The sequence below is a fragment of the Sinohyriopsis cumingii genome, chromosome 18, assembly GCF_028554795.1.
Source record: "Sinohyriopsis cumingii isolate HCF-2022 chromosome 18, ASM2855479v2, whole genome shotgun sequence".
Lineage (NCBI taxonomy): Eukaryota > Metazoa > Mollusca > Bivalvia > Unionida > Unionidae > Sinohyriopsis > Sinohyriopsis cumingii.
The window spans coordinates 11,725,885-11,739,358 of NC_142978.1; the positions used below are offsets into that span (position 1 = coordinate 11,725,885).

A 13,474-nucleotide genomic window follows, 5' to 3' on the forward strand; every position below is an offset into this window, starting at 1 on the left:
TATATATATATATATATATATATATATATATATATAATGATGAAATAGTACCTATGATTATGTTAAAAAGTGATCTTTTTTTTGAAAGGAAATATTTTAAATAGTTTCTTCACATATTTTGATTTACCCGAAGCCGCCATTTGCCAGTGACACATGTGCATAATCATGCATGATGGGCTGTCTAAAAATGTTTGCTTTAGACTCTCATAAGACAAAGCACGTTATAGGTTTTTCACTCATATTTAGTTGTCTCCAGAAATATCAAATCATCTTTAATCTGCTCACAGACCATTTGATAGGTGATGAAACCACTGACTATCAAGTACCTCCCGGATATTAATTTAGTACTGATATAAGAACGAATGCAAATATGATCAAGATATTTCTTTCTTTCACAACTCAAAAAAAATTGCTTATGAATAGTGCACGTTTAGTACCTTAGGATGTATACTCAATTGAATTACGATTACTCAGTTTCTTTTTCAATGTATGTATCCAAACGTCGCATTCCATGACAGCGCATACAGAATAACAATTCTGAATTGTTTCAACTGAATGTAAGTAATGATAGAATCTGTAGCATCAGATTAAATTAAATTATATAACTATTTGACGATATTAACACGTAAACAGATTATCTGATAAATCATTTCGTGTGGTTATTAACTAATTAAGATTACTTGACCGATACAATATTGAAATTTTGATTTTAGGGGGGAGACAATTGTTAATAAATTATTCTATTGAAATTGAATATTCAGGATCAGATAGTGGTTTCCTTTATAAATAATCAGAGACCATCCCGAAGATCTGTCACACCTAGGCTGTCTTATAAACATTATTTTCACATAAACATTTACTTCTATGCAGATATACTCAAGGGCAGAACGTTTCAAATCATATTTTAGAATTGGAGTATTAAAACATAAATTGTCACACCATACCCAAGTGTAAACCAAACATTGCTTAACATTTTAATGTAGTTCGAAATAGCTATTTCTTCATTTAGAATATTCTGTTTAAGCCATACTTCAGAGAATATCAATGCATGCAAATCCATTATTCTTACATCTGTCAAACCTGTTTTTGTTCGAGCCAGGCATGGGTTAGGCTCTTTCAATAATAGAAGGGCACCTAACCAATACATTAAATTAATAAGCAGGCACCGTATTGCTGGCAAAGAAACATATAAAGCTGATGATTGTAAATACGCGTTAAGTTGCAGCAATTCATAAGAAAATAGTTTCTATTTAATTGTTGGAATTTCACGCATTACTGAGATAATAACTTTCACAATATATCAAACAGCAAAGTACAACCGTATTTTCATATACACATGAGAACCATCAATGATATTCTCAGGCGAAGGTGCCAGCTTTCATTTGTACGTTGGAGTCAGTAAATCAAACCTACGCCAGTCTAAACTTTGTAACTTAAACTGATGTTATATATTTCCGCGCAGATACAAACATAAACCATATCTGTAGGAACATATATCCAGTCACCTGTCAATCACATTCAGCTTATTGCAAGGCTAATTTGAATCAAATGTGTGTATAGACTTGGTTGATCGTGTTGCAAACATAGTGAAGCAACGTTTTTCATAAAAACCAAAATGTTGATTATCTTACAAGATCAATATTCCATGATTTAACAAACAAAATTAAGCATGGTATATGTTCTGGTTATTTCTACTCATCGAAAAATAAATGAAAACAATATTTGAGACTTCATTTCCGGTAAATAGAAGATTTATTTACCAAACTTCCAATATGTTGTAGGGAAAAACTTAAACCGGACCTGAATGTTATCTTTGATCCAATTATGAAGCATAATCTCTTGAGATCGCCATCGTTTGTTCATGTTAATATCCTGTAATATTTATATAACCTCACTTAAATCTGTTAAATATATACAATGTAACTTGTGTAAAAATATAATTCTTTTAAACTGGATGGTCTCCGTCCAAAACAAAGCGCGCTAATTGTCTGTATGTAGCTCGTACAGCAGTTGTTCGAGTAGATTACAATTAAAAAGCCTTATAATGATTTATGTTTTGTTTCATTCCATTTATAATTGTAGCCGTATTAAATTTCCAAATCGTTCAGAACTCGCTAAATGGTCACTATTCATAAACATACATTGAAATGAAAGAACAACTGTATTTGTTTTATCATGTCTTTGTAATATCACCATTTCATTAGTAACCAAACAAATATGATTAATAATAGATGTAGTGGTGCAAAATAAAGAAGTATTTCCCTTTGAAGCCAGCTTAGCACGCATGGCCATCTGCAAGATCACTGTCAAATATTGACTGTTGGTATCTCACGACTAGATCTAAGAATTTCCTACAATTAAGAAACCACTTGTGAAGAAAAAGGCACATTTTACAAATTGATTTTAATTGATCGTTCGTCATTCATCATAATATATGATATCTATTTGATATAAAATATATAGATCCTACGGTAAATATAATAAAGTATACTTTCTTTCAAGTCATAATTTTGGTTGACGCTTGAATGCATAGTTGGGTGATACTACTACTGCTAAATTTTCAGTGGTATTTACAATGCAGTTGCAAGTACAATTCGTAAAATAGTGTCGTTCAGCGAAGATTACTCGAGAATCATTGAAACGAATATGACGTGGCTCAAGGATGCAGGACTTAGAACTGCGCTTGAAGTTGATTTACTGACATAAAAAGGAAGATTATGCGAAATGATGATATTCTACAAGCTAACTCAAATCAAGGTACAAAGATGCGGCCGTTACGTCAATATTTGGAAACTATAGGTACTACAAGTTTTATCCTGGTATTAAGCACACGTTTATTCTTGACCGAGTAGAACAGAATGCCTGAGAATGTCGCAAAGAGCCATTATCTGATTATTTTCATTGATATTACGCTATGTCTACGCAGCATATCTGTGCGATTTAGGATCGAGATAGTGCAGATCGTATATTGAAAAGCTACTAATGCAAAATTCACTTAATCTTGAGAAATGTATTAGATGTAAACACCGCAATACACGTTAAATACACCTTTAGAAGTTAAAAAGACACACGTAATTCAAATTATGTTTGTCTGGCCAGATAATGTTTTAATAACCCTAACCCACTTTTCTATTCAAGATCTTACATACACAAAGAACATAATAATGTCAAAACAAAATAATGTATCAAAGAAAGTAATCGTTTATTTTTAAAGAATAGATACATTTTTATTTTCTACATGAAGAGAGGAAAACCAAGCCAGATTCGTCGTCCAAAGTCCCTGAAATAGAAGCAAATAAGATTAAGGACAAATACGAAAATAGCGATAACTCATGTACAGAACTGAAGAAAAGTAAACGAAAGTACATTGTTCCTCGTATGTAGATTGTGGTTCGTGATTTAATGCAAGTTTCTAAGGTAGATAAATAAAACAGGGATTACATTAATTGTTTAATTTCATAATGTTTATACTGTATATTACTTTCCCTATTCATTTTTCTTTGCAGAATAATCGCATATTCAATATATCTTAAATATGCCAATGTCTCTCCATTGCAGGCATCTCCAGGTTTTCACAGGAATTAGAATGATACAAACGTATTCAGAAACTTCTATCATACTTGATAAAACAGTTGAAGGAAATCAACTACGCACTTGTTACAAAATAATATTTATGTTACAGAAGTAACGCATATGTCTCAAATAACTCAGTCTTTTTCTAGTGCGAGTATACCAATGATTTTCAAATAATTAGGCACTGCAGAATAATGTGACTCAAACGTCAGTACAACTATTCAACACCGGAAACTAGTATAAAGAGCGATATCATATCAAACCACTGCCTTCTCTGTTATGAGCGTAAACACTAGTCAACACTTTTCACTTTTTTACATTATTTTCAACTATGCAGTAACATTTTGTAAATAAATATAATAAATCATAATACATTTCATTTCGACTTTCTTTAGAGCTAAACTCTGGTTTCTTTCTTAGCTATGTCGGCAGGTTAAGGACTACATTAATGGTCAATCAGAGTAGGTAAGTAATGTATAAATGCTTCACTTACAGCGGAAAACATTTTGCGTCAATCATCTCCTGATGGGATATGGCAATTTACAAGTATGTTGTTGAAAGTTCTAAGAAGTTGTAATTTTACACTAACTTATTATATATGAGTTGATGAGGTCTCGCAATGGCTGACTGCAATACCACTGCATAAGAAACGATGCCAATAGATAAAAATTCCAGACATAATAGTGTATTAATGGAGCGAGGGCAGAGAAATGAGATAAATACTTTACGAGCTTTGCATGACAGTATTCTTGTCGATTTTACATGTTTCGTTTCTCTGCGTTAATGAATGGTATTCAAGTGTGGCCTAAGCTACTTGTATTAAAATATGACATAAATTAGAATACATTTTTTTATTTATTTGAAACAGAACGATATCTTATAATGCTTTTGAAAAGATTATCGTTTAACATATTACATTTTGTGACGATAACATTTGCATACTCATTATCATTCATATAAATATCATGGTCTGAGCAGTGGATCAAATGAAATCAATAGGCTTCGCATTTGAAATGGTTAACTGTTCTACATTCGGGGACAGGTTCATTACATTATGAACATTTTATAATCTTGCCAAAAGCAATCGACGATGTTTCAAAACGACAACTAAATCGACAAAAAAAAACCAACAAACAAACAGGCATAAAAGCTATGTAAAGCAACTTGTTCTGTATAATGCAAATATGGCAAAACGACTAAGTTGAGTTTCTAAACAATGTTGATTCCCAGACAAACGAACAAATAAGGATGGAGCAGATAGACGCTATTACTCTCCACGATAGACCAATTTCTCGCAGTGGAGGACAACCAAGATTGCGAAATTAGCATGTATATATCCACATCTCAAGGTATATATTATACTTTGATGACCGTACGTCTTTAAGTGTCAATAATAGTTTGATGAACCAAGGAGTTGCTTCTCACAAAGAAATCTAATTTGTTTAAGGTATTAAAGTATCAATAAGAATTTGATGAACCAGGGACTCGCTGCTCGCAAATATATTTCATTGGACGTACGATTCCCTAAACTAAGGTCAAGATCGTAATGATATTATTTCTACCAAATACAAATATCTAAGAACATGCCTTTTCTCTTTAATAAAAACCAAAATAGCAATGGCATCAAAAGATTTATATTTGGTTTTGGTTTATTGGAGATACCTCGACGAAAACATTCAGCCAGTAAATAAGGTAGTGAAATGGTTTCCATCAAGGCGTATATGAAAGACATGTCGGAATAAGAATTCAAACTCGATGCAAGTAAGCTTAATGCATTGGAAATTGTCGAGTAACAGCAGCTAACTGTATCAATGAGCAATTTCTAAAACTGCAAAATAAGTCATGATATTGATGCATTCCACTGGTTTGCTTCTGACACTCTCTTACTGGTGTCAAAATAAATTAAATACCTAATTACGTGTCTTGTTTAATTAAGTAACTAACAAACTTAAATGAATTTAAGCAATATATTCATTTACATTGAATGTTACATCTCTATATTTGCAGTTTTCAATTGTCGAAAAAAATTATATCTGAACAAAGCAAAGCACTGAACTATCAGATAACTTTGCCAGGTTATATAAATTTAAACATATTGGAACCTTGACGGTGATAATGCAATTCCACAGCAGAGGCAATCAGTAGGTATGCTTCATTAAATAACGCCACGTGACGTAATATAACTTCAGTGAGTCTCCTTAATGACATACGAAAGCAGTCCAATGACTGTTGCTAGCTATTGTGTTCTTGTGAAAAGGGAAAGGCATACTTCCCTGATAGGAATCTCCTTATTTACCTAATGGAAACTCGACAAACTATCATGTTATGTACTTAACGCTGCTATTTTTACTCATGTTGATAATTTTCATTGTAATCATCTTTAGAGCTTTACTGTTCGGACTGGTCGGCCTCGTGTCAGGATAGAGTGACCCGGTGGGACATCATGCTACATGTCAGCGGCATGATGCCCCCCCCCCCGCTAGACGTCACTATAAACTGTCACATTGCAGACATCGTAACAATATGACTGAAACATTGTAAAATCTACGTTAAAACTCAATATCACACACACACACACACTCTTTATAGCTTTTCAAAGCTATAAATTTTCAACTTTTCTAAGTCTAGTGTCAAATTCTAGATCATTAATACCGGACAAAACGATTGCAAGGTATATGAAAATTTATAGATAAAAACCATGACAATAAGATTCATTTTAATTAATTAACCTTTGGTAACTATCTTTCTTAATTACTTTATTCTAAATGCTGTATTTACAATTGCGGATAAAAGAAAGAGTAAAAATGAGTATTGCATATACTACATGCAGCAAACATACACACACACAGACCCCAAACAAAGACCAAAAAAATAAAACACAACATGTGGGATACATACACTGCTTATTAATTTGCATGTGTGCAGTGGCAAGTGCCCTGGATGCAACGCCACTGCTGGTTTCGTTCGCAGTTTCGCCCATTGCCACAATCAGCGTTGGTTGTGCAAGCTATTTGAAAAATAAATAAATAAATAAATAAATAAATAAATAAATAAATAAAAACATAAATAAATACATAAGTAAGTAAATAAATAATTAAATAAACACAAACCTTAAGATATCATTGTAGATCACGAGGAGAAAGCATTTATTTATCAATCACAAGATTTTTAAACCAATCACCTGAGTTAATTGTATGAAAGACTATAGTCAGTTCAGACAGTATATCTTTTAACGAAAGTTATTGCATGATGATTTTGTGTTATTACCTCTCCTCTACACCTCCCCTGTCGCGAGTTCCCGCAACAACAGACTGCTAATAAAATTAAAAGCTCTTGCAAGCTATTTGAATAAATGAATACACAAATACATAAATGCAGAGAATGCGCAAATTCAGCTAGAGCTAAAGTTGCAACTAATGAGGAGAAATTACTATTGTGTAACTTAGATGATATTTAAACCCATATCCTTACTAAGCTGTTCAGAACATCTAATTTCATTCCGACATAAGATGTTTTAAGGTAACCTAGTGCCTGGGGAATTGGTATTATCCCCCTCACCCCCAATAACGAATCCCCTTAGTATTAGACTGCTACTAAACTTAAAATACAAACGTTTGATTGTCGGTCAGTGAAGAACAGATCAGTATGAAGTCAGATGGAAGAGCAAAAATTGAGTTTGAGCTAGAAAATTCAAGCAGATATATTGGGTCCCGGTAAATGATATTACATTAAATGTCCTAGGTTTTAAATTGATTAGACAAAGATTTAGATATCACTAAATATTTTGTTCAACACGGAATCAATATAATCTAAATACGATTAATGCATTTTTAAAAAGAAAACAAACTATACTGAAAATTTGAATAGTATAAATCTTATCACACCAAAAGGGAATCTGGTAAGTTGTACATGATGCGTGACTCTGAAATCTACAACACTCTTTAGTTCTATTGAAATGAAATCTTTATTTGAAAATCAAAGTTATTATTTTGTTGAATATTTTGGTAGTAAAGAGTTAATCCTCTATCGATATTTCTCGAGTTTCAGGCGTATACATTTTTATGTTACGCATTGCCCTTTTGAGTGCTCTGAAAAAGGGCGAATGAGTTGGGTTGTTACTTATTATATAATGTATGTACATAGTACATGGCTGGTAAGAATAATCAAAATACAAGTTTTGCGGTACATTTAGGCGGTATTTGAACCCTTGCTGTCAAACCTCTTTAATATTTAATGCTTACCGCCAGAATTCATGGTCTTCAGTGTGTTGTTGTTGTTGTAGTAGAATTTAGCGACATTTTTAGCACACGATAGGCTATACATGGTGGCCAGTATTAATGGTGGAGGATGAACCCGGGAAAACCCCAGAAAGAACCACCGACCCACGAGAAGCTACTGGCAAGCTTTCTCACATACCCACATTGGATGAATCGAGACTCGAACCCACCCAGAGAGAGGTGATATGATAGTGATCAGTGACAGATAGCACTTTATACCACTCTGCCACTCGGGCCCCGTCTTCAGTGTGCTTACATAAACAGCATGCACGCAGGTATATAATGAAAGTGTTGCGAGCACTAACTTCCTGCGCACAAAGAAGGTCGCAAACATCTTGAAGGCATCTGAATCAATTCAATAACTGTCATATGTAACGTTGTTTTTGCTGAAGTTGCGACTAATCACTTTACACGATCATGATTTAGTGACAATGAGAGCCGCATCACATATACATATCATCCACATCAGTATATCGCGATCTATTCTTTGTAACTAATGTTCTTATACTCAATCCATTTGGAATTTTGGATGTATATTATCACACGGTGGGTGTTAAAGAATTGCAGATGTAAAATATTTCGACTGATTAGTAATTGAAACACGTTATTACTCAATAATCTTTTCGATTTTTGCTTTAAGTGTTTCACAAGATTTATTCTGATATTTTCTGTCATATTCATCTATTTTCTATATTTTGTTTATGTTGTTCTGCATGTATCTTTAAAAGATTGATTTGTGTTAGAAATATAATTGCCAATTTTATGTTGAAAATATATAAATTTGCACCCGCAACTCGAACTTATTACTTAATTTATCATAGTAAAATATTATTTGTATATCACTAAACGGTTCTCTGGTTAGTAATTTGCTTTCTTTGTACCCCAATTCCTACTGAACTCAGATATAAACTTTATCAATCGCAATATTCGTATCTAGCACATTTTAAACAATTCTCTCTCTCTCTCTCTCTCTCTCTCTCTCTCTCTCTCTCTCTATATATATATATATATATATATATATATATATATATATATATTTATATATATATGCATATATAGATAGATATACAGAATAAAACTCATATGGCAAACGACAATCATATCAAGTGAACTGGATCCAGCAAGGGATCATATGTATCAGGGATTGATTAATTTAAATGCAATAAACTGACAACGAGCAGTGCGAAATTAGTATCTAGCTAGGCTGCGTGCTTTCGATTCTTTAAATCAGTCTTTTTCAAGGCAAATGCAAACAATAGACATGACAAACAAATTAAACAGAAAAACGGTTATGTTTGCGAAACTTTACATTGATGTTTTTACAGGAATTCAACCTTTCAACTTTATTATGTTTCAAATAGTTTATGTACGTTTGTTTCTGGTACTGGAAAATATTTGTACAAATATTTTGCAGTATTAGCAACAAGCTGAAATAAATAGTTTATACACGTGTTACAGGTCTAAAGCAATGCAAACAGACAATTTGAAAACATTCTTACCGTGCGAGCCGCCTCCAGTATGAGTACATGTGCAGAGGTTGTCCACACAACCAAGAACCCATTCACCTCCTGTGCATGTTGTTAACTTACAGTCAGTGACGTGTCCTGATGGACATGACTCTCCCTTTACGTACACTGTAATATAAATAATGCACATTTCAATATTAGTAGACATTGCATTTTTATGTACGATATTAAATTAAATTAAATAGTAATTGTTCAACTTAGCATGAGGTTATATTGATCAATTCGTACTAATCTACTTCTTTAAAAGAAAAAATAAATCTGAATAACAAAGCGGTTCCTCACCATAATGCCAGTTGCATGACCTTAGTTTCACACTGTAAAATACCTGTTATCGCCTTATAATGAACTAGTCTCAATATCAAAACTGTATTCACTGCAAAACATTTGAAATCGTCATAGTCTCGTTATCTGAACATCTGTGCTACAGAAAGTCATTTTACCGGAAAGGGAACTTTGTAATGTTGTCTTCTGTAATCTCAAGGATGAACTTATACCTTGTTTATAATGAAAGCATATTCATCGAGAGTGCTTTGCAAAATATTTGAATTTTAATGGCGACATTTAAGGTAAATCTGTATATGTCGTTCATGTGTTATTTCAGAAGAATCTGGGGTAGAGGAAGTATAAAGTTCTTAAAATAAGAACGTGGTTCAGAAATGTAAAATATAATGTGCAGAACTTAATAAAACAATCTGGCTTGAGAAATTGAACGACTTTTTAAACCACTTTATATTTTAATAGTCTATAAATTCGTTCATCGTTCAATAACAAATTTAAATTCAGTTTTTTTTTTGTTTATTCATGGCTGGATAAAGGTTAATGAGCATGTGTGTGCAATAATGTTCGCTGCCGTTTATATCTGTATAATATGAAGTATGTGCCTCTCTCTCTCTCTCACTTTTAGAATAGCATATGGTTTAGAACTGAGAAATTCTAGACAACGTATATAGCAGCCATTGCTATCGCATTGTGTGTGATGTAAACCTGAATTTCGCTTGCGGCTCAAACACATTGAAAGTGGAAGCGATAGAAGGTCAATAAAGAAATTAATAATTGATTTTAAAAACAGCAACTTTTCCGTATCTCGAATTAAACAATTTAAAATAAACCCGATCTTATGTGTGTGTGAAATTAACTTGATTTTTATTTACTGAAAAGGTCTGCGTAACATATATTTATTTGTAACTAATGGATTTATTCTTTAAAAAATACCTTCATCCTTACATGTATTGCTGTCTCATGAGTTAGCTTAATAGTTAGGAAGGAATTAGTATTCCACCGTTTATAAGGATTATACATTTGATTAAAACTATTATGTTGCAGTTGACAGCTCTTTTGTTTTGGAAAACAAGTGCAATAAGGTCCTCAAAGTTAGGAAAGAAGCATTACCACACTATCAGGCTGAAATCAGCCTTGATGATAAAAACGACTACTTGTTAAGAGTTGATCAATTTAAGCATCATAGTTAAAATACATACCTCTTTGCTTTAAAGATCAAAATCTCAATCATATATATTCATAAACCTAAATAAACATGTGAGGTTTTTCAGTTCGTTGCAGAATATTTTACTTTGCAAATAAAGCAATGGCACACATTACACTTCATTCCCGATTGTATATCCATATTCATAATTTTCGTTGTACATGTTTAGAAACAATATTAAAATCAATAAACCCTGCTTGTGTCATAATAAACAAACACGGCAACTAACTTCCACACTCCTGAGTTGTTTGATGACCAGACAAAGGGAAATAACGTTTGACTATTGAATGCAATACTTGTTAAGAAGCACCCTAGTATATGCCCAACGTATTATGTTGTTTTCCTGATTTCAATATAAAACTTATATGTTCACTGTATCTAACAATATGTGATGTGGCAGTGGAGACAATCAAACGTTCGCACTATAAAAACATAGCTTGTAGCATATTGTATCTAATTTACTTCAGAAAGACAATGAAACGGTTAACTTTGAGGCGAATTAATAAAATCGTTGATAATACGTTGTATGATCTGCATTGAAAGGCGGTATATACATAACGTTCCCTTTCGTATCGAAAATCGAAAAACAGTATGGTGATACAAATCAGATATTGATATTGGTACAATGATAATATGAAAATAGCTATCAAATTGTGTAATTTCTATTACTAAGGAAAAAAGGGGAAAACAATGTAAGTTTTTAATTTGGCAAAATAGGACATCATCTCTTATATAGGAAATTAATTCTACTATATTTTAGTTTCTGGTTGAAAAGGTACAAAGCCAATCTGAAAGAATTTCAAAAGATATTAATACATTAACATTATCACCTGATGAAATTCCTCTAAATAGCTAAGCTGCATACAACACACATGAAATTGTGAATTGTACGAATGGCTTTCTTGTATCTCTCAGTAGTGTACTGCGTGCAAAACTATTTCCACCCTACATGACATTTATTCGTAGCGTGATTGTTTTGCAGGACAATGGCATTCTAATATTAAATCCGTTATACCTAGATTGTTTGTTCTTGAAGATTGAAACAATTTAAGTAAGCATAATATTTAAAACCTAAAGTAACTTCTTAAAGGCAAGACCTAGACATTAACCCTTCATAAACCTATGTTTGGTCTCAGGAATATTTGAATTAATAAACAGATAGTTCATATAATAAATACGGCAATATGTGGCTTACCAAGAACAACAACGAGAGCGAAAAGGCACAGACAGCTCTTCATGGTGATGTCGAATGTATGCATTGCACAGACGCTAAGACCTATATGGCTTCTATCTGACCTCCAGGAGCACGATCAGACCAAATCGTGAGAAGATCTGCCCCAAATACGCTCTTTATCACACTTGGTCCACATATAGGACTAATAGCGTCTTCATTCCTCGTCTAACGTTCCCAATTCATTTTGTTTGAAACAAAGGTCACTTGCGAAGATTGTCGCGCAATGCACAAAACCACACCACACAAACACACACATGTTAAAAAGTGTTCTGTTTTGAAAGGAAATACTTTAATGAGTTGTTTCTCTTATGTTTCGATTTACTGGAAGCCGCCATTGGTCAGTGAAACATATGAATGACCATGCATGTTGGGCTGTCTAAATAATGTATATTTGTTTTTCATAGGAAAAGGCATGTTATAGGCTGTTTCGATATAACTAGTAGCCTCCAGAAATATCAAAATCTTACTTAACCTGTTCACAGACGGCATGATAGGTGTTGAAACCACTGACTAGTATTAAGTATCTGCTAGATATTAATAAAGTACTGATATAAGAACGAAAAAAAATATGATCAAAATATATTTCTTCTTTTTACAACTTTAAGAATTGCTTCTACATAGTGGACTTTTAATACCTTATGAGGCATAATCAAACGAATTACGACTACTCAGTTTGTTTTTCAATGTATGTATCCATAAGTCGCCTTCTAGGACGGCCCGTACAAAAAAATAGTTTGAGTTGTTTCAACTGAATGTAAGTAATGGCATAATCTAACGCGTCAGATTAAATTAAATTGTATAACTAAACGACGATATTAACACGAAAGCGGAATTGTTGATGTTAACTGATAACGCCTTTTCGTTTTCATGTCCGTTTGGATGAGATGGAACTGTTATGGTTGGATGAGACGCAGGTGTAATGGTTGCACAGGATGTAAGTATCATAACTGGATGGGATGCAAATTTGAGTCAAACCGCTATCTACGAATACGTTGTACGCTAAGAAAGGTGTTCATTTTCTAGCTTCAGAAATGACACAAGATATTCAAAGTTTCATAAAGATAAAAACAATTGTGATAATGTTGAAATAGGCAACATCAGCCTTATGCACAAGATAAAATGGTGCGACATGATGAAGAAATACACGTTGTGTTAACCATATTATTTAAAGAAAATTTGGCAAATGGGAGAACAAATATAGCATTTATTTGAAGCACTATTCCTCCTAACTATATCTAAATCACGATGCTGGCACAAGTGGCTACAACAAACATTCACAATGGAAAACATATACAAGTTGAAGTTTACACGAAAATAAGAACAGAGAAAGTAACCGACAGAAACAAATGATATATTCTCAAGAAAGACGATTGCAAAGTTT

At 32.9% G+C, this 13,474-nt stretch overlaps 1 protein-coding gene across 1 annotated transcript; it reads right to left on the bottom strand.

Annotated features, from left to right (window-relative positions):
* Positions 1–3,178: 3,178 nt before the first annotated feature.
* LOC149776071 (uncharacterized) lies at positions 3,179–12,194 on the bottom strand. Its single transcript, XM_089942393.1, has 4 exons — positions 12,055–12,194; positions 9,350–9,484; positions 6,472–6,580; positions 3,179–3,280 (listed from the first exon to the last, which is right to left on the bottom strand). Exons 1-3 carry the CDS (start codon positions 12,116–12,118, stop codon positions 6,480–6,482), a joined length of 300 nt encoding a protein of 99 aa, XP_089798519.1. The 5' UTR covers positions 12,119–12,194; the 3' UTR covers positions 3,179–3,280; positions 6,472–6,479.
* Between the last annotated feature and the right edge of the window lie 1,280 nt (positions 12,195–13,474).